A 27,303-nucleotide genomic window follows, 5' to 3' on the forward strand; every position below is an offset into this window, starting at 1 on the left:
ACCAAAGATGAAGCACCCTCATGTATTTTATCTTATAAATCAGTGGGAACATGACAGTAAACACCTAATCTGCTCTTTGTTTCATTGTTCTCTGTTTAATTTGCCTGTTATCACCTCTGATAAGAATCCCGACTAAGCAGTCGGTCTAGCTTTGCTACAGAATGATTATAGCTGAGACTGTGGTCTTTGGTGTCTTTTCAAGTCCAAGCCTGCCCCCTGCTGGCTGTGCTCAGGAATCATTATAGCTTAGTCATTATAGCAAAGCCAGACTCAATGCACACTCCGGGATTCTTATCTCAGCAGGATAACAGACACTTTTAGCAGTGAGGATGAAACAGGGAGCAGGACAGACGGTTTCTCTAATGTTCCCACTGATTTCTATGGTAAAATACATGAGGGTGCTTCGTCTCTGGTTCACTTTAACCTCCCTGGCGGTAAGCCCGAACTGAGTTCGGGCTATGCCGTCGGGAGGCACCGCTCAGGCCCCGCTGGGCCGATTTGCATAATTTTTTTTTTGTTACACGCAGCTAGCACTTTGCTAGCTGTGTGTAACCTCCGATCGCCGCCGCTACCCGCCGATCCGTCGCTATACGCGTCGCCGCAGCCGCCCCCCCCCCCCCCGCAAACCCCGTGCGCTGCCTGGCCAATCAGTGCCAGGCAGCGCCGTGGGGTGGATCGGATTCCCCTTTGACGTCGGTGACGTCATCCCGCCCCGTCGCCATGGCGACGGGGGAAGCCCTCCAAGAAATCCCGTTCTTTGAACGGGATCTCTTGATCTCCGATCGCCTTCGGCGATCGGAGGGGCTGGGGGGATGCCGCTCGGCAGCGGCTATCATGTAGCGAGACATTGTCTCGCTACATGAAAAAGAAAAAAAAAAAAAGAAAAAAAAAACGAAAAAAAAAAAACGTATTTGCTGCCCCCTGGCGGATTTTAATAAACCGCCAGGGAGGTTAAGGACCAGAGCCTTTTTTTCCATTCAGACCACTGCAGCTTTCACGATTTATTGCTCGGTCATACAACCTACCACCTAAATGAATTTTACCTCCTTTTCTTGTCACTAATACAGCTTTCTTTTAGTGCTATTTGATTGCTGCTGCGAGTTTTAGTTTTTATTATATTTATCAAAAAAGACATGAATTTTGTCAAAAAAATGACATTTTTAACTTTCTGTGCTGACATTTTTCAAATAAAAGTAAAATTTCCTATACATTTGAGCGCAAAAGTTATTCTGCTACATGTCTTTGATAAAAAAAAAAAAAAAAAAACATTCAGTGTATATTTATTGGATTCGGTAAAAGTTATAGCGTTTACAAACTATGGTGCCAAAAGTGAATTTTCCCATTTTCAAGCATCTCTGACTATTCTGGCCCCCTGTCATGCTTCATGAGGTGCTAAAATTCCAGCATAGTATAAATACCCCCCAAAAGACCCCATTTTGGAAAGAAGACATCCCAAAGTATTCAGTGAGAGGCATGGTGAGTTCATAGAAGATTTTATTTTTTGTCACAAGTTAGCGGAAAATGACACTTTGTGACAAAAAAAAAAGGTTTCCATTTCTTCTAACTTGCGACAAAAAAAAAATGAAATCTGCCACGGACTCACTATGCTCCTCTCTGAATACCTTGAAGTGTCTACTTTCCAAAATGGGGTCATTTGTGGGGTGTTTTCACTGTCCTGGCATTTTGGGGGTGCCTAATTGTAAGCACCCCTGTAAAGCCTAAAGATGCTCATTGGACTTTGGGCCCCTTAGCGCCGTTAGGCTGCAAAAAAGTGCCACACATGTGGTATTGCCGTACTCAGGAGAAGTAGTATAATGTGTTTTGGGGTGTATTTTTACACATACCCATGCTGTGTGGGAGAAATCTCTCTGTAAATGGACAATTGTGTTTAAAAAAAATCAAAAATGTGTCATTTACAGAGATATTTCTCCCACCCAGAATGGTTATATGTAAAAATACACCACAAAACACATTATACTACTTCTCCTGAGTACGGCGATACCACATGTGTGGCACTTTTTTGCACCCTAACTGCGCTAAGGGGCCCAAAGTCCAATGAGTACCTTTAGGATTTCACAGGTCATTTTGCGACATTTGGTTTCAAGACTACTCCTCACGGTTTAGGGCCCCTAAAATGCCAGGGCAGTATAGGAACCCCACAAATGACCCCATTTTAGAAAGAAGACACCCCAAGGTATTCCGTTAGGAGTATGGTGAGTTCATAGAAGATTTTTTTTTTTTTTTTGTCACAAGTTAGCGGAAATTGATTTTAATTGTGTTTTTTCACAAAGTGTCATTTTCCGCTAGCTTGTGACAAAAAAATAAAATCTTCTATGAACTCACCATACTCCTAACGGAATACCTTGGGGTGTCTTCTTTCTAAAATGGGGTCATTTGTGGGGTTCCTATACTGCCCTGGCATTTTAGGGGCCCTAAACCGTGAGGAGTAGTCTTGAAACCAAATGTCGCAAAATGACCTGTGAAATCCTAAAGGTACTCATTGGACTTTGGGCCCCTTAGCGCACTTAGGGTGCAAAAAAATGCCACACATGTGGTACCGCCGTACTCAGGAGAAGTAGTATAATGTGTTTTGTGGTGTATTTTTACACATACTCAAGCTGAGTGGGAGAAATATCTCTGTAAATGACAATTGTTTGATTTTTTTTACACACAATTGTCCATTTACAGAGAGATTTCTCCCACCCAGCATGGGTATGTATAAAAATACACCCCAAAACACATTATACTACTTCTTCTGAGTACAGCGATACCACATGTGTGACACTTTTTTTGCAACCTAGGTGCGCTAAGGGGCCTAACGTCCTATTCACAGGTCATTTTGAGGCATTTGGATTCTAGACAACTCCTCACGGTTTAGGGCCCCTAAAATGCCAGGGCAGTATAGGAACCTTACAAGTGACCCCATTTTAGAAAGAAGACACCCCAAGGTATTCCGTTAGGAGTATGGTGAGTTCATAGAAGATTTTATTTTTTGTCACAAGTTAGCGGAAAATGACACTTTGTGAAAAAAAAAATACAAATCAATTTCCGCTAACTTGTGACAAAAAATAAAATCCTCTATGAACTCATCATACACCTAACAGAATACCTTGGGGTGTCTTCTTTCTAAAATGGGGTCACTTGTGGGGTTCCTATACGGCCCTGGCATTTTAGGGGCCCTAAACCGTGAGGAGTAGTCTGGAAACCAAATGCAGCAAAAGGACCCTTGAAATCCTAAAGGTACTCATTGGACTTTGGGCCCCTTATCGCAGTTAGGGTGCAAAAAAGTGTCACACGTGGTATCGCCGTACTCAGGAGAAGTAGTATAATGTGTTTTGTGGTGTATTTTTATATATAACCATGCTGGGTGGGAGAAATATCTCTGTAAATGACATTTTTGATTTTTTTTAAACACAATTGTCCATTTACAGAGAGATTTCTCCCACCCAGCATGGGTATGTGTAAAAATACACCCCAAAACACATTATACTACCGTATTTTTCGGACTATAAGACGCTCCGGACTATAAGGCGCACCTAGGTTTAGAGAGTAAAAATTGGGGAAAAAAAATAATTACTAAACCTTGTGCGTCTTTAGTGCAGGGGCGCCTTATGGACCTTTTTCCCCAAACTGTCCCTATCTAAGCTACTCTGCCCAGCTACAAGAACCCTTGCTGCCCTCCCAGCTACACTCACTACATTCCCAACTACACTCACTCACTGTACTAACTACACTCCCAACTATACTCACTCACTGCACTAACTACAATCCCAACTTCACTCCCTACACTTCTAACTACACTCACAGCTATAATCACAGCTACACTACACTACACACACTGCAATCACAGCTACACTGCACTACATTCGCTAATATCACAGGTAGTTCCTCTCACCTATCCAAATACATTGCGCGCTGTCCCCAGCTCTTCCGGTGGGCAGGTCACGTGATAAGGGGATATCCAATGGTGACCACGATCTCCACAGCAGCCGGGCAGTACAGCCGCCGCATATCCAGCTCGATCTCCCGCCGCATATCCAGCCCGATCTCCCGCCGGCCGCCGCATCCATTTCCGGCACCACGCAGGAGGAGGTTCAGAGCTGGCAGATGTCCATAGTGCGAGAAGAGAGAGGAGTGCCGATGTCCGCTGAGTGGGGAGGAGGAGCCCCGATGCATCATGAGGGGAGAGGAGCGCCGATGTCTGCCGTGAGGGAGAGGAGCCCCGGTGTCAGCCGTGCGGGGGAGGAGCACCGATGCCCAGCGGGAGGTGAGAGGCGCGCCGATTTCTGCGTGAGGGGGGAGGAGCCCCAGTGTCAGCCGTGCAGGGGAGGAGCACTGATGCACATCGGGAGGTGAGAGGAGCGCCGATGTCTGCCGTGAGGGGGGAGGAGCCCCGGTGTCAGCCGTGCGGGGGAGGAGAACCGATGCCCATCGGGAGGGGAGAGGAGCGCTGAAGTCTGCCTTGAGGGAGGAGGAGCACTGATGTCAGCTGCGTGGTGAATGGAGCGCCGATATCCGCCGTTCATGGGCGAGCGCATGTCTGCTGTGCTTGGGGGGGGGAACGCTGATGTCAGATGCTGGGAGAGAAACAAGCTGCAGGAGACCAGGAGCAGCTGCCGCTCATTCTCTGGAAGAGCAGAGGATTCGGCAGGCCCTGGACATGCAAGCTTGAGTGTGTGTGGGGGAAGGGGGTAGCGTACATTCGGACTATAAGACGCACTGACTTTTCCCCCCCATGTTTGGGAAAGAAAAAGTGCGTCTTATAGTCCGAAAAATACGGTACTTCTGAGTACGGCGATACCACGTGTGACACTATTTTGCAGCCTAGGTGCGCTAAGGGGCCCAACGTCCTATTCACAGGTCATTTTGAGGCATTTGTTTTCTAGACTACTCCTCACGGTTTAGGGCCCCTAAAATGCCAGGGCAGTATAGAAACCCCAAAAGTGACCCCATTTTAGAAAGAAGACACCCCAAGGTAATCCGTTAGGAGTATGGTGAGTTCATAGAAGATTTTTATTTTTTGTCACAAGTTAGTGAAAAATGACACTTTGTGAAAAAAACAATTTCCGCTAACTGTTGACAAAAAATAAAATCTTCTATGAACTCGTCATACACCTAACAGAATACCTTGGGTGTCTTTTTTCTAAAATGGGGTCACTTGTGGGGTTCCTATACTGCCCTGGCATTTTACGGGCCCAAAACCGTGAGTAGTCGGGAAACCAAATTTCTCAAAATGACTGTTCAGGGGTATAAGCATCTGCAAATTTTGATGACAGGTGGTCTATGAGGGGGCGAATTTTGTGGAACCGTTCATAAGCAGGGTGGCCTTTTAGATGACAGGTAGTATTGGGCCTGATCTGATGGATAGGAGTGCTAGGGGGGGTGACAGGAGGTGATTGATGGGTGTCTCAAGGTGTGATTAGAGGGAGGAAATAGATGCAAGCAACGCCCTGGCGAGGTGATCAGGGCTGGGGTCTAAGGGCGTTCTGAGGGTGTGGGCGGGTGATTGGGTGCCCTAGGGGCAGATTAGGGTCTAATCTGATGGGAATCAGGGACAGGGGGTGATTGATGGGTAATTAGTGGGTGTTTAGGGTAGAGAACAGATGTAAACACTGCACTTGGGAGGTGATCTGACATCGGATCTGCGGGCGATCTATTGGTGTGGGTGGGTGATCAGATTGCCCACAAGGGGCAGGTTAGGGGCTGATTGATGGGTGGCAGTGACAGGGGGTGATTGATGGGTGGCAGTGACAGGGGGTGATTGACAGGTGATCAGTGGGTTATTACAGGGAAGAACAGATATAAATATTGCACTGGCGAATTGATAAGGGGGGGGTCTGAGGGCAATCTGAGCGTGTAGGCGGGTGATTGGGTGCCCGCAAGGGGCAGATTAGGGTCTGATCTGATGGGTAACAGTGACAGGTGGTGATAGGGGGTGATTGATGGGTAATTAGTGGGTGTTTAGAGGAGAGAATATATGTAAACACTGCACTTGGGTGGTGATCTGATGTCGGATCTGCGGACGATCTATTGGTGTGGGTGGGTGATCAGATTGCCCGCAAGGGGCAGGTTAGGGGCTGATTGATGGGTGGCAGTGACAGGGGGTGATTGATGGGTGATTGACAGGTTATCAGGGGGGATAGATGCATAAAGTACACAGGGGGGGGGGGGGGTCTGGGGAGAATCTGAGGGGTGGGGGGGTGATCAGGAGGGAGCAGGGGGCAGTTTAGGGTTAGAAAAAAATAGCGTTTTTAGATAGTGACAGGGAGTGATTGATGGGTGATTAGGGGGGTGATTGGGTGCAAACAGGGGTCTGGGGGGTGGGCAGGGGGGAGGGGTCTGAGGGGTGCTGTGGGAGATCAGAGGGAAGGGGGGGGCAGGATCAGTGTGCTTGGTGCAGACTAGGGTGGCTGCGGCCTGCCCTGGTGGTCCCTCGGACACTGGGACCACCAGGGCAGGAGGCAGCCAGTATAATAGGCTTTGTATACATTACAAAGCCTATTATACACTATCCGTGCGGCGATCCGGGTGCTAGTAACCCGCCCGCGCTTCCGAGCGGCCGACTGGTTACAGCGCGAGGGGGCGGAGCCAGTCGCCGCCGGCTGATCGCGTCACGAATGACGCGATCGCCGCAAAACAACGCCCGCAGCCGCCCCCCGCCGATGGGCGTATTGCGGTCGTTTAGGCCCGGACTTTGCCGCCGCCCATCGGCTGGGGGCGGTCTTTAGGAGGTTAAAGGATACATCCAAGCTTAGGAGAAAAGAAGAAAAAAGAAAAAAAACACTTACCTGGGTCTTCCCCCAGCCTGTGGCAGCCGCCCCATGCCCTCGCCACAGCTCCGGTGGCTCCCGGTCTTCTCCGCTGGCGCAGCTGACCTCGCCAGGTCGGCGTCTTCCACGCTCCACCGCGTGGGTCACGTGGTCCCACCGACGTCATCAGGACGATACTGCGCACAGGCAGAAACTACTGCGCCTGCGCATTACCGTCCTGATGACGTCGGAAGGACCACATGACCTGCGCAGTGGAGCGCAGAAGAAGCCGACCCGGAACCCGACCTTTGCTTTTCTGTCCAAGATGAGCTTTTAAGAATATTAAAGTAGCAGTCATATTGGCTAGGTCTGCTTTAGTACACATCAATTCTGATCGCTGCACCTCTTGTCCACTGCAGCCCTATGGCCTTACTTCTCTCATATCCGAGTATAGCTTCAAGCACAATACCTCAGTACACTGTATATAACGGTCTAGATTTTCTACACAGTTCAAAATTACTAGAGCTATTACCTTTGTGTCACCTCCTTCCACCAGATGTTGGAAACACTCAGCTGCAGGAAAATAAGTAAAATATTCAGGCTAAGAAATTCAGATGCAATTAAAATGTTCTCATAAAATTAATCTTGGTTAGAAAAATGACTGAACTTTTGTCAGAAACATCCAGGCTGAAAATCTGCAGATAACAGAATTTCTGCACATCAATGGTGATGCATAATGATCTGGACATGGACCCATTTTACTGCTCTTAAAGTGGACCTAAACTCTTGCACAGGGCAGAAGGAAAACAGAGAAATGCACGGTTTGTGTTTAGAGTTTAGCCTGTCTAATCCCCCCTCATTTGTGTCTAGTCACAATCTAGTCACAAGCTGTAATTTGATCTCTCCACTATGTCTGCTTCCATGCAAGCAGAAGGTAGAAACAGTGCAGATTTATTTCAGGATTTGTATCCTGTAAGAAATGTTTTTCTTTAAAGGTTATTATGCGGTTGCGTATCTTTTAGAGCAGAGAAAAAGGTCCGAAGTTAAGGTCCAGGAGGAAATGGGAGGGTGATGGAAGGAAACATCGTCTTCCTCTTCCTGTCTGAAAATTTTTCAAAGACTGATTACGACGAGAATTGACAACACACAGAGGTATGTACAGCCAGGTAGCTTTGCCGTAGGGTCAGGTATCCTTTTAAGAAACCTAGAGCTTGATATTTTGTAACTAAACCAAACACAGCCCATGTAATACACTGACTGAAACAATCAGTGCAGTCTATTACCTGATTCAGGTTAGTATGCAAGCCACTGTGTTAAGATCCATGCAAATCTGACCTTCAAGATACCTGCTGCAGCTTGACCTATATGTAGTGACACCCCATTCCAGCCATGCTATGGAAAGGTAGGTGGACGTGGAGTGACATCACAATGTGGAAGGAGAGGGGCTAGTGCCTGTCAAGATCCAATAGGCCTGACACTGAGGATACATTAAGACGGATCAGGTAACAGACGGCACTGACTGAGTGCCCTACGTTATAAATGAGGAGATTATGGGGGAAGAAAGAAGAAACTTACCTTTCCCTAGCGCCTGCTTATTTAGTTCACCCCCGTTATCCAGTGATATAGCCACAATGGAGCTGTTAAGAAAAAATAAAAATACACAAGAGTTATGTAACAAAGCAAACCTGAACTGAAAATTCTGAATTCTGAAACTGCTGGCATAATTATAAGTATTTTTACTAATGGTAGAGTCTCTTAATTCATTTGAAGGGCTTCTTAACACATAAAAGACCACTACTGCAAGAAAAAAAATAGTAATACATTTTTCGCCTATGTTGCTTTCACTTGCAGTAGGTAGTAGAATCCTGACAGAACCGACGGGTTTCAGACTAGCCCATCTCCTCATGGGCGATTGAGGGTTTTATATATTTTCATAAGCACTTGGTAAATGGCAGCTGCACCATCCAACTGCTAAAAAAAAAGTCTGCAGCGGGCAGGGAGGCTGGCCAGTACCTTTGTATAAATGCTTTTCAGGGAGGGTCTTTATAAAGACTAAAGGCCATGATGAGAATCACCACAAAGAGATGGACTAGTCAAAACCTGTCAGATCTCTACAACCTACTGTAAGTGACAGCAACGTAAGAGAAAAGTAATGTATGCCTGGAAGAAACCTACTTGTTATTTGTATGCGTTTAAATGTATTTTCGATTTTACAATTGTTCACAGTGGTCTTTCAATGGACGCCTAAAGCGAGAGTGATATGGAGGCTGCCATATTTATTTCCTATTATCCAATACCAGTTGCCTGGCCGTCCAGTTGATTATCTCACCTTAATACTTTTAGCTACTTCTCATAATGAATGAACTGGGTCTCTCTCAGGCTGTCAACCTCCCCACCCACAAGAAAGGGCACACCCTGGATCTTATATTTCATTCCGGACTTTTAATATCACACATGGATATAAACCCAGTGGTATGGTCACTGTGAACAATTGTAAAATCCACTTCTCTCTGACAGCACCAGCGATAAAACACAGAGGGAAAGAACTCATAAAATACCGTTCACTGAAAGATGTCTCACCCCAGCACGTTCAGAATACCCTCAACTTCGACGCATTAACCAATCATTGCGCAGACCCAGACTCCATGGCCCTGATGTACAACCATGCAGTGTCATCTGCCTATGACGCCCTTGCTCCAGTTCGCATTAAACGGTCTACACCACTTCACCATGCACGGTGGTTTGACAGCTCACTAAAGGACATGAAGAAAGAAGTGCGCAGACTAGAAAGGAAGTGGCGAAAATCCCAGAATTCAAAAGATAAACACACCCTTGTCTCTCACCTGGAAAACTACCAAAATGCGATCACCAAGAAAAAATCCTTCTACCTATCACAGGAGATCGCAAAGGCCGCCAACAGACCAGCCCAACTATTCCACACAGTTGATAGACTATGTAATCCATCCTGTCTAATACCTACTATAACTTCCTCAAAGGAGCTATGTGAGAAATTTGCTTGCTACTTTGCTGACAAAGTATCTTCTATTCGGTCTCTCATTCAATCCACAGCACCCAAGACTCATGCAACTCCTGGAAATAGCTGCAAAAACAACCTAACACCCTGGACTGACTTCAAAAGTATTAGTGAGGAAGAGATCTCAGACATCCTCCGTCGCCTCCGCCAGTCAACCTGCGACCTGGACCAACTAAACATATGCTGAAATGCCCTGACCTGCTTGGTCCAGCATTTCACAAAATAGTAAATTGCTCTCTGCAAGCAGGGAGGTTTCCTACCTCTCTAAAAGAAGGAATCATCAAGCACCTTCTTAAAAAACCTTCCATGGATCCAGATGCTATGAGCAGCTACAGACCTGTCTCCAACCTCCCCTTCTTAGGTAAAGTTATTGAAAAGGCTGTCTATCTGCAACTTGAAACCAGGCTGTCAGTAAACAACATCCTGGACCCTCTACAATCTGGCTTTAAGAAACACCACAGCTGTGAAACAGCCCTCATCCAAGTCTGCAACGATCTGCTCATGGCAAGGGACAGAGGGGAATGCTCCATCCTAATCCTGTTGGATCTCTCAGCGGCTTTTGATACAGTTGACCATGAAATCCTGCTTAACAGACTGCAGGAGTACTGTGGCATCAGTGGATCAGTCCTCCAGTGGTTCAGATCATTCCTGACTGACAGAACACAGAGAGTATCCCTAGGACCTATAATGTCCAAACCTGCACATCTACAATTCAGAGTGCCACAAGGATCAATCCTATCCCCTCTGCTGTTTGCAATCTACATGTTGCCACTCGGCACACTTATCCAACGACATGGCCTGACGTACCACTGCTATGCCGATGACACACAGCTATACCTGTCCTTCAAACCTGGTGGAACAGACCCTACCCCAAAAATAAACTCTTGCTTAGCTGAGCTACAGGCATGGATGAATGATAACTGGTTGAAACTGAATGCTGACAAAACTGAGGTCCTGTTTGTCCAAGGCCAGTGCCCGCCATCAAAACAGCTCTATCCTAAAGCAACACCAATCAGGATTGGGAATTCAGACATAAACAGCTCCAACCTTGTGCGCAGCCTTGGCGTACTAATCGATGGGGAATTGAGTTTCAGAAACCAAATTTCATCTGTAGTTAAATCCTCCTCCTTTCATCTGAAGAACATTGCAAAGATTAAACATCTGATTCCCCCAGAGGATCTTCCAACCCTAGTCCACGCCTTCATCACATCACGACTGGACTACTGCAATGCCCTTTATGTTGGCCTCCCCAAAAAGGACCTGCGTCGCCTGCAATTAGTGCAGAATTCTGCTGCCAGATTGCTAACAAACCAGCCTCGCCACTGTCACATTACACCGATCCTTCGCTCACTGCACTGGCTACCAGTAGAATGGAGAATACTCTTCAAGATTGGACTGCTGACATTCAAATCCCTGCACAGTCTGGGCCCTGGATACATGAAGGACTTGCTAAAGCTGCACCACACCTCTCACAACCTCAGATCAGCAAGTTCTGTAAACTTGGTCACTCCCAGAGTGCACCTCAAAAAATCTGGAGATAGAGCCTTCTGCCATGCCTGGAGCTATTCAAATCCAGACTGAAAAGCCACCTGTTTAGCCTGGCATTTCCAGACTTATAAAATGTCTTCCTCTGTACCACGATGGTCTGAGCCATGCTTATGCGCTTTGAGTCCCACGGGAGAAAAGCGCTTTACAAATGTTATTTGTTGTTGTTTAGCCATAGACCCTGAACAAGCATGCAGCTGTTTTTGACTAAAGTCTGACTGGATTAGCCACATGCTTTTTCAGGTGAGCGATCCAGATAATACTGAAGCCATAGAGATCAGCAGGACTGCTAGGCAGCTGGTATTTTTTTTTTTTTTTTTTTTTTTTAAAGGAAATAGATCCGGCAGCCACAGTGTTCTCACTTCAGATGTCCTTGAATCTAAACAGCTGCCATGACAGTCTGATGTAAAATCTACTTCAGTCAGCTGCAAAACAAACAGAAGTACTAACCCTTAAACTTCCTAGCCCTAAAATCTCATCAGCATTGCTTCCTCAAGACAGATAAAACAGATGATCTGCTTCTATTCACTGTATTTTTCGCTCCATAAGATGCACCTGACCATAAGATGCACCTTGGTTTTGAGGAGGCAAACCAGGGGGAAAGAAAAAAAAAACATTCTAAACCTGTTGCATCGGCAGGGTGTAGGGGCATCTTCTGGAACATCTCCCCCTAAGCTAACAGTGCTCCCCCAGGGGCCCTTCAGTTTTCATCCTAGCTGGCACCCCCTCTCTGTGACCCGGTGGCATGTACCGGAGGATGAAGGAGGACATGGACAAGAAGGGGTGTGCCAGCCCGACAGGCGAGTGAGCTCCAGTGTCGCCATACTCTGCAGGGACCACAATTTATCACTGATGCAGGCCCTACCAATCAGTCTATTAACTTGTAAAACAAAATGTGTGATAAAAATATTCGCATAAAGCATATGTGAAGTCTAATGCGTGGGTTGTGCACAATCTGTCAATGAGAATTGCTGAGTACTTCCATCATGTGCTTACAGCCCAAACAAATACACTATCGTGTGTGTTGACAGCTTGCATTGTGCACCATGGAGTTCTAAAAGCTTTTCCATTCATGGAATAGGTAGATGGATGGCTTGTTAATGAAAAACATTTCATCCGATCGCTCAGTCCATGGAAACCATTACCAATAATTAAGTCAGCAGTGCATAACCCACTAAGTACAAAAGCTGTTCTTACCTGCAGCTAGAATTTGAATCATCTTTGGTGGAATCTGACACAGACATGACTTCACTTCCTACAGGGGAACTGCATGTTCCAGGAAGCCTTTGGCTGCAAGATCAACATGTTTGTTTAATAAATTAAATTCTCCTTCTTAAAGAAAACCTGTAACCAGAAAAACCTCCCCTGGGGGTACTCACCTCGGTAGGGGGAAGCCTCCAGATCCTATTGAGGCTTCCCCTCTTTTGATCCCACTGCGGCGGCGATAAAGCTACTGAACAGCGGGGATGTAAATATTTACCTTCCCGTCTCCAGTGCAGGCACAGTATCGGCTCTCCGCTCAGAGATAGGTGGAAATAGCCGATCGCTGTCGGCCCGCTCTACTGCGCAGGTGCAAGTCTCCTGCGCCTGTGCACTAGAGCAGGCCCGACAGACATGGGATATTTTTGACTACCTCTGCGCGAACAGCTGCAAGAGCCCCCGCTGGAGCCAGGAAAGGTAAATAAATCAGCGCTTATCAAGGGAGGATCGCCGGACACTTCGGGGGAGCCAGCACTGGATTGCCTGCAGCTACAGCGGAGGGGGAAGCCTCATTAGGACCCTGAGGCTTCCCCCTCCCGAGGCGAGTACCCCCCAGGGGAACTTTTTTTTGTTACAGGTTCTCTTTAACCACCCTGGCGTTCTGATTAAATCGCCAGGGTGGCTGCGGGAGGGTTTTTTTTAAATAAAAAAAAAACGATTTCATGCAGTCAACTGAAAGTTGGCTGCATGAAAGCCCACTAGAGGGCGCTCCGGAGGCGTTCTTCCGATCGCCTCCGGCGCCCAGAATAAACAAGGAAGGCCGCAATGAGCGGCCTTCCTTGTTTTGCTTAGATCGTCGCCATAGCGACGAGCGGAGTGACGTCATCGACGTCAGCCGACGTCCTGACGTCAGCCGCCTCCGATCCAGCCCTTAGCGCTGGCCGGAACTTTTTGTTCCGGCTACGCTGGGCTCAGGCGGCTGGGGGGACCCTCTTTCGCCGCTGCTCGCGGCGAATCGCCGCAGAGCTGCGGCGATCAGGCAGCACACGCGGCTGGCAAAGTGCCGGCTGCGTGTGCTGCTTTTTATTTCACAAAAATCGGCCCAGCAGGGCCTGAGCGGCAGCCTCTGGCGGTGTTGGACGAGCTGAGCTCGTCCAGACCGCTCAGCAGGTTAAAAGGAAGGTATTTGCAATTTATGACTGTAGTGAGCATATGATGTCCCCCACAATGCATCACTGCTAAATGTACAAATCATCCCTGTAAGGCCTGGTTCACATCTGCATTTAACGGAACTGGCCGTACGGATCCGGCGAAAACGGTCCGTTTTACAGTCAGTGTGTCCGTTATATCCATTGGTTCCTATTGCGCTGCAAAACCTTCTGTTTCCATTGCGCTGAGCAAAATGGTCCGGGAAATTAGGTCCTGCAACAGAACCCTACTGCCGGTTCCATTGGCAAAAGAGAATGTGAACCAGGCCTAAGCCAAGCACACTGAAGTAAAATTGAGTGTTATAACAAAATGGCCACCTGTAAGCCAGATTACACACTTCCTCTATGTCATACATTTTATTCTCAGTATGACAGGTTCTCAATAAAACTCACAACTTCATGGGAATGGAATGTGCAGCTGGGGATTTTTTTTTGCTGTCCTAAAGATAACAGACAACACAGTGTACCTACTAATACTAAGTATACACGATACAATTTTCTGAGAGATTACTGTCAGATCAACCATTTCCAACAGGTCCGATCTGATTTCCGATCGATTTTCCATAAAAGTGAACGGAAAATCAATCGGAAATCAGATGGGACCTGTTGGAAATACTTGATCGGACAGTAAATTGTCAGAAAATTGTATCCTGTGTACCTAGCATTACAAACGAGCTAGCCTTGAGTTACAACGGACAATTGTCCAAACAATGACTAATGAAACAATAAACAACTAACAAACTTACCTACTTAGATATTCATAGATATTTATGCATTCATTTATGCAGTTTTTTTTTTTAAATCACCCAATAGTTAGTTCATATGTCAGGACACAATCGGTGGTCAAAGTAGGCGGAATAATGATCTGTAATTCATTCCAATACGCATATCAGTCTGGTCCAAGCCTTCCTTGTTCAGACATTGCTATGATTCAGTGTATGTCTTCTGCACAGTAAATAAACGTATACTATAGTTCCAAGAGACTAATTAGTGATATTTCACAACACCACCTCCAGAACCGCTTTGCCTAATTATGATGTTTGTGCATAGGGACACAGGTCAACTATGTTTTTTGTTGAATAGCTTACCATTTCACACTTGCTGGAGATTGCCATAGGCCTGTTGGTATTGCGTGGATACTATATCAAAATAATTTTCCTGTCATTCAGTGATAACTACATGACATGGATATCAGCCTGTAGTTATTGTAGTATTTGCATACGATTGAAATTTGCCTGAATCCAGAAATGGATTTGTTTTATTGAAGTACTGACATCACACTGTAGGAGTCTTGTTGCATTGTGGGAAATAACAGCTGTTTCCAAATGACAAAACCGCAGCATCTCCTTCCACAGACATCACCTGCCAGCAGTAAGGGCCCTTTTCCATTGGACAGCTAAATCGCTAGTGATTTTTAAATCGCTAGGGTTGTTATTTTATCATAGAAATCATGAGAAGTATTTTCCACTATAGTGATTCGAATCGCTTTCTGGAGTGATTTTTAGAGTGATAATGCAATGCAAATGAAAAATCATAAACGCATAACAGAATTAATGAAAAGTCGCAAACGCTGGCATTTGTGATTGCGATTGCTAGTGGAAAAGGGCCCTCAAAATGTTGCCATGAAATAAAATCAGGGAGAGGAAATATTTTACAATAGAAAAACATTGACTAAATCATTAATTATTGTAAAAATTAAGCACTTTTTTATTGCATTTTTCCTGCAGTTCTTCAAGGCCCCCCCCCCTCCCCCCCAACGATGGGAGTGAATGTGGCAGCACATTCGCCGCTAGGAGACTATTAGACGGCAAAACAAAAAATCCTGTTGGTGGGCAGACGGGGGGGGGGGGGGGGGGGGGGGGGGGTGTGGGGGGCGCGGAATCACTTGTGTGCTGAGTTGTACGTCCCTGCTGCGAGGCCTTAAAGCTGCAGTGGCCTAATTACTGAAAAATAGCCTGGTCACTAGGGGGGTGTAATCCCACGGTCCTCAAGCACAACTGAAGCGAGAGGGATATGGAGGTTGCCATATTTATTTATTTTTCCTTTTAAGGTCTTTGTCTTAAAAGGCGTGGAGACGAGTGATCAAACCATGTCTAAGAGTAGGGTCATGTTTAGACCGGTTTCAAACTGAAAACCATCGGTGCAGCGCGCCAGCGGCACTGCCAAAAACAGGCCTTCGAGGAATGCCACATTATTACGCGGTATTCCCCATCTGGCCAAACAGTAAGTGACGCACGCTTGCGGTCACTTCCGGCTTCAGGGTATTGCAGAAGTGCACAGTGTATTGTAAAAATATGCTTCTGCGCTGCGATAGAAACTTCCCTGCGTCGCCTTAGACTAAACTGACTTCCGGGCTGACGCAGAAGCGAAGGGGTAACGTAGTTCTGGACCAGCGTCAGATCGAGGTCTTCGGACTGAGCGCGACACAGGTAATGTGATTTACCCCATAGGTTTGCACTGGAGTGTGAAAGGGCCCTTAATCTGGGAGAACAGGCTTTTGATGGGGTAAACAAATTGGTATCTACCAGATATTAGTCATTCCCTACCTTGCCACAGTACCTCTAATAATATTCGTTAATTCCCCACCCTTATAAGTCCTTATTTACCAGCAAAAAAATATTTACCTTGCAGGCACGTCTTGTTTAACAGAAGGAGCTTTTGTGACACTTAAAATGACGCACTCTTCAGCTTCCTATTCCAATTTAAAAAAATAAAATTATAAATATATATCATACACATGTAACAACATTAAAATGACTGACTCACTGCTCTGTCGCTGAACTGTAAAGTGGATAATCAGCTTAAAGGAGTTATCAGGCTAAATGAAGAAAATAAGCGCTACTTACCCGGGGGTTCCTCCAGCCCCAAGCATGTCCCTCGCCGCAGCTCTGCACGCAGCCGTTAGCCGCAGCTCCAACCCGGTCCCCGGCGATGACGGGTCGGCCTGTACTGCGCCTGCGCGAACGGCACTGTCAATCATCCCGTGGACCGGAGTGGACCGCGCAGGCGCAGTAGATCTGCGCCGTCCGCTCCACGTGCGGGCGATTGACTGCGCCGCTCGCGCAGGCGCAGTACAGGCCGACCCGTCATCGCCGGGGACCGGGAAGGAGCTGCGGCGAGGGACATGCTGGGAGCTTGGGGCTGGAGGAAGCCCTGGGTATGTAGCGCTTATTTTCTTCATTTAGCCTGATAACTCCTTTAAAATTTTGTATTACTGATTTTTATATAGTGGGGAGGGTTTGAAAAATCTTTCAGATGTTATAGATGTCTGGCTTCACCTTGGTCCAATGACAAGGTCACACGGTAAAAGTAAAAAAAAAAACAGTGGTGACAGGTCTCTAATTCTCTTAGCCTCACATTTTTCAAAGGAACCTTAAAAACTGTACCTGAGATGAAATAAAGAGAGCCATTTATACTTACCTGGGGCTTCCTCGATCCCCCTCTAGACCATGGACTGCCTCACCATCCTCCTGTGCTGCTCCATTGTCCCGCAGTCAGCTCTGGTAATTTCTTCTGTCGCACTCCACTGCACATGTGCAGTGCCGTAAGTGCACACGCCCAATCACGCTCCGGGAGTGTTCTGTGCCTGCGCAGTTCACGAAGACTGCAAATGCACAGGCGCAGAACGATCCCGGCTATGGTAGCACAATCAGGAAGTGAGTGCTGCTGGGCCCGCACATGCTCAGTGGAATTCAATTGAATAATTTACCAGAGCTGCGGTAGGACTGCCAGCTCGGCAGGACTGGCAAGGGAGCCCATGGCCTACAGTGGGCTGGAGGAATCTCCAGGTGCACATAAATACTTGACTTTATTTCATCTCAATTTTCCTTTAAGTGAGAGGAAAATGGAGGCTGCCATCTTCATTTCCTTAAAGGGATCTTAGCCGCTCCTGGCTTCAAATAGCTGAAAGGGCTGCCATGTTTGAGAAGTTCACCCCCTGCTTCCTTTTCACTGCCATTATCCAGGGTTTGGTGTGAAACTCTACAAGTGTGACTAATGTTTTCAGTTTGAAACACTGTGGGGAAGACTCATCTCCCCACCTTAAAGAGAACCCGAGGTGGGTTTGAAGAATATTATCTGCATACAGAGGCTGGATCTGCCTATACAGCCCAGCCACTGTTGCTATCCCAAACCCCCCTAAGGTCCCCCTGCACTCTGCAATCCCTCATAAATCACAGCCAGCGCTGCTGACAAGCAGCTTGTCAGAGCTGGCTGTGTTTATCCCTATAGTGTCCGTCGGCTGCTCTCCCCGCCTCCTGCAGAACTCCAGTCCCCGCCTGCGTCCCTTCCCTCCCTGCTGATTGGAGGGAAGGGACGGGGGCAGGGACTGGAGCTATGCAGGAGGCGGGGGAGCAGCCGAGACTGACACTACAGATGTACACACAGCCTGCACAGCGAGGCTGTGATTTATGAGCGATTGCAGAGTGCAGGGGGACCTTAGGCGGGTTTGTGATAGCAAAAGAGACTGGGCTCTATAGGCAGATCCAGCCTCAGTATGCAGATAACATTCTTCAAGCACACCTCGGGTTCTCTTTAAGGTGCATACACACGTCGGATTTTTGCAAACGACCGGTCGTTTGAACGTCTGTTCGTTTAGACATCAAATCGGGCGTGTGTACGGTCGGTCGTTCACCTGACAAGACTGGATTTGAACGATCCGCTTGGCGGAGTTACCTCCTCTGTAGTTATTTTCACATGCAGTTAATTAACAGCTTGTCTTTAACGTTAGGATTATGTCGTTATTTTAAGGATTTAAATGGTAACTTTAGAGATCTCTCCTTAACTTAACCTCCCTGGCAGTTAATTTTTTTTTTCCTAATTGAAAAAATCCTTTTTTTTTTTTATTTTTTTTGTTTTTGTTTCATGTAAAGCTACCAGAGTGGTAGCTACATGAAACACCACTAGAGGGCGCATGTGGCCCTCTAGTCCGATCGTCGCCGGCATCTATAGCAAACAGGGGAACGCGTATATAACACGTTCCCCTGTTTGGCTTCTCCTGTCGCCATGGCGACGATCGGGATGACGTCATGGACGTCAGCCGACGTCCTGACGTCAGGCACACCCGATCCAGCCCATAGCGCTGCCCGGAACTCATTGATCCGGGCAGCGCAGGGCTCTGGCGGGGGGGCCCTCTTCAGCCGCTGCGTGCGGCCGATCGCCGCAGAGCAGCGGCGATCAAGCTGTGCGCGCGGCTAGCAAAGTGCTGGCTGCGCGCACAGCAATTTACAGCACACAAATCGCCCCACCAGGGGCTGAGATCTCCCCCTGCGCGGCATAGAGAGCTCGGGCTTACCGCCAGGGAGGTTAAAGACAGAAGAGTTAAAGAGAAACTGTGACCAAGAATTGAACTTCATCCCAATCAGTAGCTGATACCCCCTTTTACATGAGATATCTATTCCTTTTCACAAATGGATCATCAGGGGGCGCTGTATGGCTGATATTGTGGTGAACCCCTCCCACAAGAAACTCTGAGGACTGTGGTACTCCTGGCAGTTTCCTGTCTGTGAACCTTGTTGCATTGTGGAAAATAGCTGTTTACAGCTGTCAAACCCCTGTAGCAGCAGCTACATAACCTGCCAACAGTAAAAATGTCACCATGTGATAAATGTCAGAATGTATATCAGGGATTTAGAAGACTTTACAACGGGAAAAAACTGACTAAATCATTTATACATAATTATTGTAAAAATGAAGCACTTTTTTATTACAATATTTTCACTGGAGTTCCTCTAAGTTTACTACATGCCTTATCACCATGGTGATAACACTAGAAACAGCTCAGAAACATTATTAAAGACAGGAGATAAGCTTAGTGAATTGAGGCCAATGTATCCAACTAGCTAACCTTGAGTTACCACAAACTATTGTCCATAAAGACAAACAAGTTTACCTACTTAGATATTCATGTATTGGGTGATACAACTGCAAGAATGAATATTCATGCAGTTTTGTATCACCCAATAGTTAGCCTATATGTCAGGACCCAATCGGTGGTCAAGGTAGGTATGTCTTCTGCCAGCTTTATTACTAAATTTCAAAACTTTAAATAAAACCTTTATTACCTCACACAGAAGACAAAAGCTGTTCTTTGCCTCCATCTTGCAAGAACATACTCCACAGAAGTTATGCCCACAAGCCATTGTTTCGATGCCATTACCTGTAAACAGATACATTAAAATAGAAGTCTTTCAAATATAAAAGGTTATTTTGAAAATACTGTAAAATACTAAATTTCAAAGACAAAAGGCACTGCATTTCAAAGATTGAATCTGCCTATTATTTATATACTCCTAACATCTTCCGCAGTGCTTTACAGGGCTGTGGAGTCTGAGTAATTTTTGGGTACCTGGAGTCGGACTCGGGAGAAAATGCACGGACTGATTCATAATGAATTAAAACTATAATTAAAATAGAAAAAATGATAAAATGTTCTATTTCTCAGATAACAGATCATCATAAATAATTTATATATACAGTAATAGCTGTGCTTAGTCCATCAAAATGAAATAAACCAATCAAAAAATTGTTACTTGTGCTGCTTCAATAAAGCAGTCCCCATAAAGGTGGCGACACACGATACAATAAAATTATCCGATTTTACAGTAATTCGATAAAAACGATCGTATCTCTCGAAAAAAATCGAAAGCTTTTTTTTCATTTGACTTAAAAGTCCGATCGGATTTCCCGTTTTTTTCGATTTAAATCGATCCGGAATGCCAGATATTTCTCTTCAATTTCTACCAAAGATTGTATGGTGTGTGTTGGATTGTTAATTTATTAATATACACACCCTAGCAATTTCCTCTGAGTTTCCAATCATTTTTATCACAATTGAGGAAAAAATTGAACATAGGTGTGTGGTACATTGGTCATATTTTTGAAATGTTACAATCAGTCAGAAAAATTGATTGCAATTCTTAAATTGAACAGATATTTAAAAAATTGTATGGTGTGTCTGACCTTAAGTCAGATATGCATATCTGATTGTGACTGTATTTATGATGTGTACACAGGAATCTCTTATATATACTAAATACCATCTATGCTGTAAGAATAAAGCCTGATGTGTAGCCGTGTCACTAAAAGAGATGGTCAATGAGATGGAAATAATTATGTGTTGATGCTGATCTATGCAAATGTAAATGTACCCCTTTGCTCATGAAATCAAATAATTTGATATGTTAAAATTTGGTTTGGGGACTACGAATTAAAGGGTACCTGAGATGGATGAAAAGAAAAGTTTTCTACATACCTGGGACTTCCTCCAGCCCCCTTCAGGCTAATCCAGGCGCTGTCCTCCTCCGCCACCTGGATCTTCTGCTACGAGTCCCGGTAATTCAGCCAGTCAGCGCAGTCCGGCCGCGTGCCGCTCCCACAGCCAGGAACATTTTGCACCTGAGCAATAGTGCTGCACAGGTGTAGTACGCTCCTGGCGGTGGAGTGTGTGCATGTGCACTACGCCCGACTGGCTTAACCCATTTGCGTTCCGTCGTTTTCACCTCCCATTCATTAGCCTATAACTTTATCACTACTTATCACAATGAACTGATCTATATCTTGTTTTTTCCGCCACCAATTTGGCTTTCTTTGGGGGGTACATTTTGCTAAGAGCCACTTTACTGTAAATGCATTTTAACAGGAAGAATAAGAAAAAAATGGAAAAATTCATTATTTCTCAGTTTTCAGCTTTTATAGTTTTAAAATAATACATGCCTCCATAATTAAAACTCACCTATTGTATTTGCCCATATGTCCCGGTTATTACACCGTTAAAATTATGTCCCTATCACAATGTATGGCGACAATATTTTATTTGGAAATAAAGGTGCATTTTTTCCATTTTGCATCTATCACTATTTACAAGTTTAAAATAAAAAAAAAAAAAAAAAAAATATAGAAATATTTCATCTTTACATTGATATTTAAAAAGTTTAGACCCCTAGGTAAATATTTACATTTTTTTTTTTATAGTAAACAATTTATTTGGGTAGTTTTGGGAGGGTGGGAGGTAAACAATAGATTTATAATGTAAATGTGTGTTCATTTTTATTTTTTTTCCTTACAGTTGTAGTTTTACTTTTTGGCCACAAGATGGCGGCCATGAGTTTGTTTACATGACGTCACTCTAAGCGTAACACATGCTTAGAGTGACTCATCGGGGAGGGAACAGCCAGAAAAAGCACAGCTTCCGAGAGAAGCTGTCGCTTTTTCAGCGGGGGAGAGGAATCAGTGATCGGGCACCATAGCCCGATACATTGATTCCTTGGCTACCGAATCCGCGGCCGGGAGTGCGCGTGCACGCGCGCGATAGCGCGCATGGTTCCTGGACGTAGTTTTTAAGTTTCTTAAGTACCTTGACCCATAGCAGAAGATCCAGGTGGCGGAGGAGGTGAGCGAGGGACTGATTAGCCTGAAGGGGGCTGGAGGAAGCCCCATGTATAAAACTTGAATTTCATCTGTATCAGGTTTACGTTGTTACACAGTAGTACTATACTCTACATATGCACTCCCCACAGAGCTGCAGGGAATCCACTGAGAATGTTGTGCACATTGAACACAGAGATGTCTATCACCCATAAACCTGGTTCAGATTGTACATGAATAGCCTAATTCTCCTGCAGAGTACCTGCACATCACTCTTACATGTACCCACAGTTATATTGCCTAGGGCCTGATCCATATTCAGATTGTGCATGAAGAACACTGTAGCGTGGATCCGAGAGGTTGGCCCTAGAGCTGCGCAGCCGCACTCGCGGCCAGGCGGACTGCGCAGCCGCAGCCAGAGGAAGCGGCCATATTGGGAGCGGCACGACAGCCCGACCCGGCCTGTGGGGGTCGCGATCGGCATGGGGGGGGGGGGGGGGGGCGATCTCAGGAAGGGGACCCGGCGGAGCTGCACGGAGGGCGCGGACCGCGTCCTCCGTGCATTTAAACATCTTGCAGGTACTTGGCTTTTTTTAGCCATTTTGGCCTCGTAAGTCCTTTAAACCCACTAGCAGCCTTTTCTAAGTGCTAGCGATTTGAAAAAGCTATTTTACTAATGCAATTCTATGATGGATTTTTATAAAATCACATCGCTCAAGTGGGATCACACCTATAGCATTACATTAGCAAGAGCTGCTTAGTAACGGCTTAGTAACAGTACTGCTAGGGGGATTCCAGGCCTTAGGCCTCCTATAGAGAGGAAGCTGAACTGTGCCCTTGTTGGGCATTTCAGCATCCCATCTGCCACCCATGAGAATTAAAATGCAGCCTAATGGCAGTGTTTGTAACACTCAGATGTGACACCATGGGAGGACTGCCTGTTCAGCACCAGTAGCTGAGCTCTAACTTTTTCTGCTACTGGTACACTTTAAAATTTTGCAATTAGAATTGCTTTAACCCTCTGGGCGATACAATTATATCGCCCAGGAGGTGGCGCAGCACTATTTTTTAAAATTTTTTATTTTTTAAATCATGTAGCGAGTCCAGGGCTCGCTACATGATAGCCGCAGCGCAGCGGCATCCCCCCACCCACTCCGATCGCCTTAGGCGATCAGAGTAAGCAGGAAATCCCGTTCAGAACGGGATTTCCTGCTGGGCTTACCCGGTCGCCATGGCGACGGGGCGGGATGACGTCACCGACGTCAGAGGGAGTTCCGATCCACCCCTCAGCGCTGCCTGGCACTGATTGGCCAGGCTGCGCAAGGGGTCGGGGAGGGGGGGGGGGTGCGCGGCACGGTGGGTAGCGGCGGCACGGCGGGTAGCGGCGAGCAGAAGTTACAGCTGCGTGTAACAAAAAAAATAAATATGCAAATCGGCCCACCAGGGCCTGAGAAATCCTCCTGCGCGATATACCCCAAGCTCAGCTCGGGATTATCGCTCAGGAGGTTAACCATTAGTAAAGATAGATATCAGACCAGCATTCGGGTTTCTGTACATGCTTATCTGAGCCACATGTGACTTGTATTATGTTTGTGTTTCTCAGAGGTCTCATGTTGGATTTCTATGCGCTTATGTGTGTCGTGCATTTGTATAGTGCCCTTAGGGCCCGTATCCATTGAGTCGCATGATGTGGAGAGATGCAGCCGTCAGGTTTTCTTCCTCATATACAAATCGGATGGCAGGTTATTGATTTCAATAGGGTGCATTTCCCTGTCCAAATCTGCATGTGGAAAACGCTGCAGATTCACAGTAGTGGAAACACGCCCTTAAAAGGGGTTCTGTAGCGGTATATAAAAACAAAAAGTGTCACTTGCCTGGGGCTTCTAAGATGAATGTCACTGCAGCTGCACGGCCTTGCTCCCGTCTCTAGGAGCTTACTGCGCCTGCACAGTAAGCTCCCGGAGACGCGACCGGGAGCAAGGATGCGCGCGGCCACGGCTGCGCAGTTGCAGAGACATTCGTCTAGTTAGACGAATAATTGAAAGGTGACCCGCTGGACAGGATATCTGCAGGGGGCCGTTAGAAGCCCCGGGTGACACTTTGTTTTTATATACCGCTACCGAACCTCTTTAAAGTAACATGGTGGCGTAGTGGTTAGCGCTCTCGCCTTGCAGCGCTGGGTCCCCGGTTCAAATTCCAGCCAGGTCAACATCTGCAAGGAGTTTGTATGTTCTCCCAGTGTCTGCGTGGGTTTTCTCCGGGCACTCTGGTTTCCTCCCACATCCCAAAAACATACAGATAAGTTAATTGACTTCACCCTAAAAATTGGCCCTAGACTACAATACATACAGTACACGATACATACACATAGGACATACGACTATGGTAGGGACTAGATTGTGAGCTCCTCTGAGGGACAGTTACTGACAAGACAATATATACTATGTACAGTGCTGCGGAAGATGTCGGCGCTATATATACTAAATAATAACTATTGATTAACAATTTTTTTCAATTGAGATAGGAAGTTTGGGAAGTGCTCCGAAGTACTGGTGTATACAATTGACTGCTTAGGGCCCATTATACCTCCGTTTCCTCCCTCTCTGCCACAGATTTAGCCACCCACTTCACCAACAAAATTATCTCCATCCGCCAGGAAATATCCAATCTCCAATCTTCACCTCCCACCCCCTCCCAACCAGCTCCTCCTCCACCCTATCCTCCCCTCACATCCTTCACTCCTACTACCACCGAGGAGGACAACCACCTACTGCAGACTTCCCATACCACTACTTCCCCCCTTAACCCCATCCCTTCTGATTTACTCCAGCCTCACTTCACGGAATTGGCCCCAGTCCTCACTACCCTGTTCAACCTCTCCCTATCCACAGGCACCTTCCCCTCAGACTTCAAGCAGGCCACTGTACTACCCCTGCTCAAGAAACCCTCACTCGACCCCTCGCTACCCTCCAACTACCGTCCTATCTCCCTCCTTCCCTTTGCCTCAAAACTCCTTGAGCGTCTGGTTCACAAACGCCTGACCCAGTACCTCAATGCCAACTCACTGCTAGACCCACTCCAATCTGGATTTCGGCCTGCCCACTCAACCGAAACTGCTCTCACCAAAGTGGTCAACGACCTTGCCTTAACTAAAGCTGAAGGTAAATACTCCATTCTCCTCCTCCTTGACCTGTCAGCAGCTTTTGACACAGTAGATCATCCCCTACTCCTCCAGTCCCTCCAGTCCTTGGGCATTCACGATCTCGCCCTGTCCTGGCTTTCATCCTACCTCTCCAACCGCTCCTTCACAACCGCCTTCAATGAGTCCTCGTCCACCCCAACCATCTCTCGGTGGGAGTCCCCCAAGGTTCGGTCCTTGGCCCCCTACTGTTCACCCTATACACATCCTCCATTGGCAAGGTTATCTCCTCCATGGGTTTTAACTATCATCTGTATGCAAATGACACCCAGATCTATCTCCACACCCCTGACAAATCCACCACTACCATGGACAAGGTCTCCTCCTGCCTATCAGCCATCTCCTCCTGGATGTCCGCTAGGTTCCTGAAACTAAATCTAGACAAAACGGAATTTATGATCTTTCCACCCCGGCCATCCACGAACCTCCCAGATGTGCATGTCACTGTTAACCACACTACCATTCGCCCTACCTCTCAAGCCCGCTGTCTGGGTGTCACCCTGGACTCTGCACTCTCCTTCACTTCCCACATCCAAAACCTCACAAAGTCCTGCAACTTCCACCTTCGTAACATCTGTAAGATTCGCCCTTTCCTGACCTCTGCCACCACCAAACTCCTCATCCATGCCCTCATAATTTCCCGCCTTGACTACTGCAATGCCCTGCTGTCTGGTCTCCCTATGATCCGAACAGCCCCACTGCAGTCCATCATGAATGCGGCAGCCAGAATTATCCACTGCTCCCATCGCTCCACCACGGCATATCTCCTGGTAGAATCCCTCCACTGGCTTCCTATCCAGTCCAGAATCAGATTCAAGATACTGTGTCTGACCTACAAATCTGTCCACAAAACCTGTCCAACCTACATTTCCGATCTTACTCAGAGGTACACACCTAGCCGCTCACTCCGCTCTTCCAATGAACTTTGCCTAACCGCCCCCCGCATCACCCAGTCCCATGCACGCCTCCAGGACTTCTCAAGAGCTGCTCCAACACTATGGAACTCCCTACCTCCACCCATTAGGGCAGCCCCCTCCTTCAACATCTTCAAGAAAGCCCTCAAAACTCACCTTTTCACTCTGGCCTACTACCCCTCACAAGTGCTCTAAACCTACAGCTGAACTCTGGTCCCCTACCATTTGTGTCCTTACCTCTCCCTCTAGATTGTAAGCCTTTGGGCAGGGTCCTCCTCCTTTTGTGTCCTACCGGATCTTGCACCTCCATTACTGTGAACCCATGCTATGCATCTGAGTGACCCTAACTTGCCTAATCTCCATGCTCCCATCCAGTGACTGACTAAGCATTACCTGGTACTCCTACTATGGTGTGTGATCTGGTTTTCTTGTATTCCTGTATTGTCATATTGCTCTATGTCACCCCTAAATATTGTCTGTAACCTAAATTAATGTTCAGCACTGCGTAATATGTTGGCGCTTTATAAATACAATAAATAAATAATAAATAATAATAATTTCCACTATAGCAGAAATCGGGCCGTATCCATAGTTTCCCCGCAGGTAAATCGCACAGGGAAACCAGGATGTGGAGTCGGTACAAAAATCTTCCCACTTCAGTTATGAAATCACCGACTCCAACTCTGACTCCAGGTACCAAAATGTCTCAGACTCCTCAGTCTAATACTTACCAGGGCTGTGTATTTTGTACAAAAATCATGGGTGCGAGTGGCAGTGAATCCCATAGATGTGCATGCCACAGCTTCTATGATTCAGCTGCGTATTCGTAGAAGAGGAAGTGCCGCCGTCATATAGGACTTGCGGCCGTTACTGAAAACCCAGCCTCACATTTTTGTTTACTGTTATCAAATTCCTTTTACACTTCACTGATGGCCAAGCTGAGCAGGGTGACGGGCCAGTGAATCCTGAGGGGAGGGGGAAATCCCTCTCCGTACATCTGTTAACCCTGTGTGAGAAAGCTCGCGCTACCTTAAAGAGAACCCGAGGTGGGTTCTTAGAATCCTATTTGCACATAAAGGCTGGGTCTGCA

General features: G+C 46.6%; 1 protein-coding gene across 1 annotated transcript in view; it reads right to left on the reverse strand.

Annotated features, from left to right (window-relative positions):
* The window catches only part of RNF17 (ring finger protein 17), a 191,098-nt gene that overhangs the window by 151,780 nt on the left and 12,015 nt on the right, over positions 1 to 27,303 (reverse strand). The window contains exons 2-6 of the mRNA XM_068266942.1: positions 19,799 to 19,893; positions 16,361 to 16,428; positions 12,526 to 12,618; positions 8,325 to 8,386; positions 7,282 to 7,322 (exon numbers count right to left, since the gene is read on the reverse strand). Coding sequence (XP_068123043.1) covers positions 7,282 to 7,322; positions 8,325 to 8,386; positions 12,526 to 12,618; positions 16,361 to 16,428; positions 19,799 to 19,893 — 359 coding nt within the window. The remainder of the gene's footprint in view (positions 1 to 7,281; positions 7,323 to 8,324; positions 8,387 to 12,525; positions 12,619 to 16,360; positions 16,429 to 19,798; positions 19,894 to 27,303) is intronic.

Source organism: Hyperolius riggenbachi, chromosome 2 (assembly GCF_040937935.1).
Source record: "Hyperolius riggenbachi isolate aHypRig1 chromosome 2, aHypRig1.pri, whole genome shotgun sequence".
NCBI lineage: Eukaryota > Metazoa > Chordata > Amphibia > Anura > Hyperoliidae > Hyperolius > Hyperolius riggenbachi.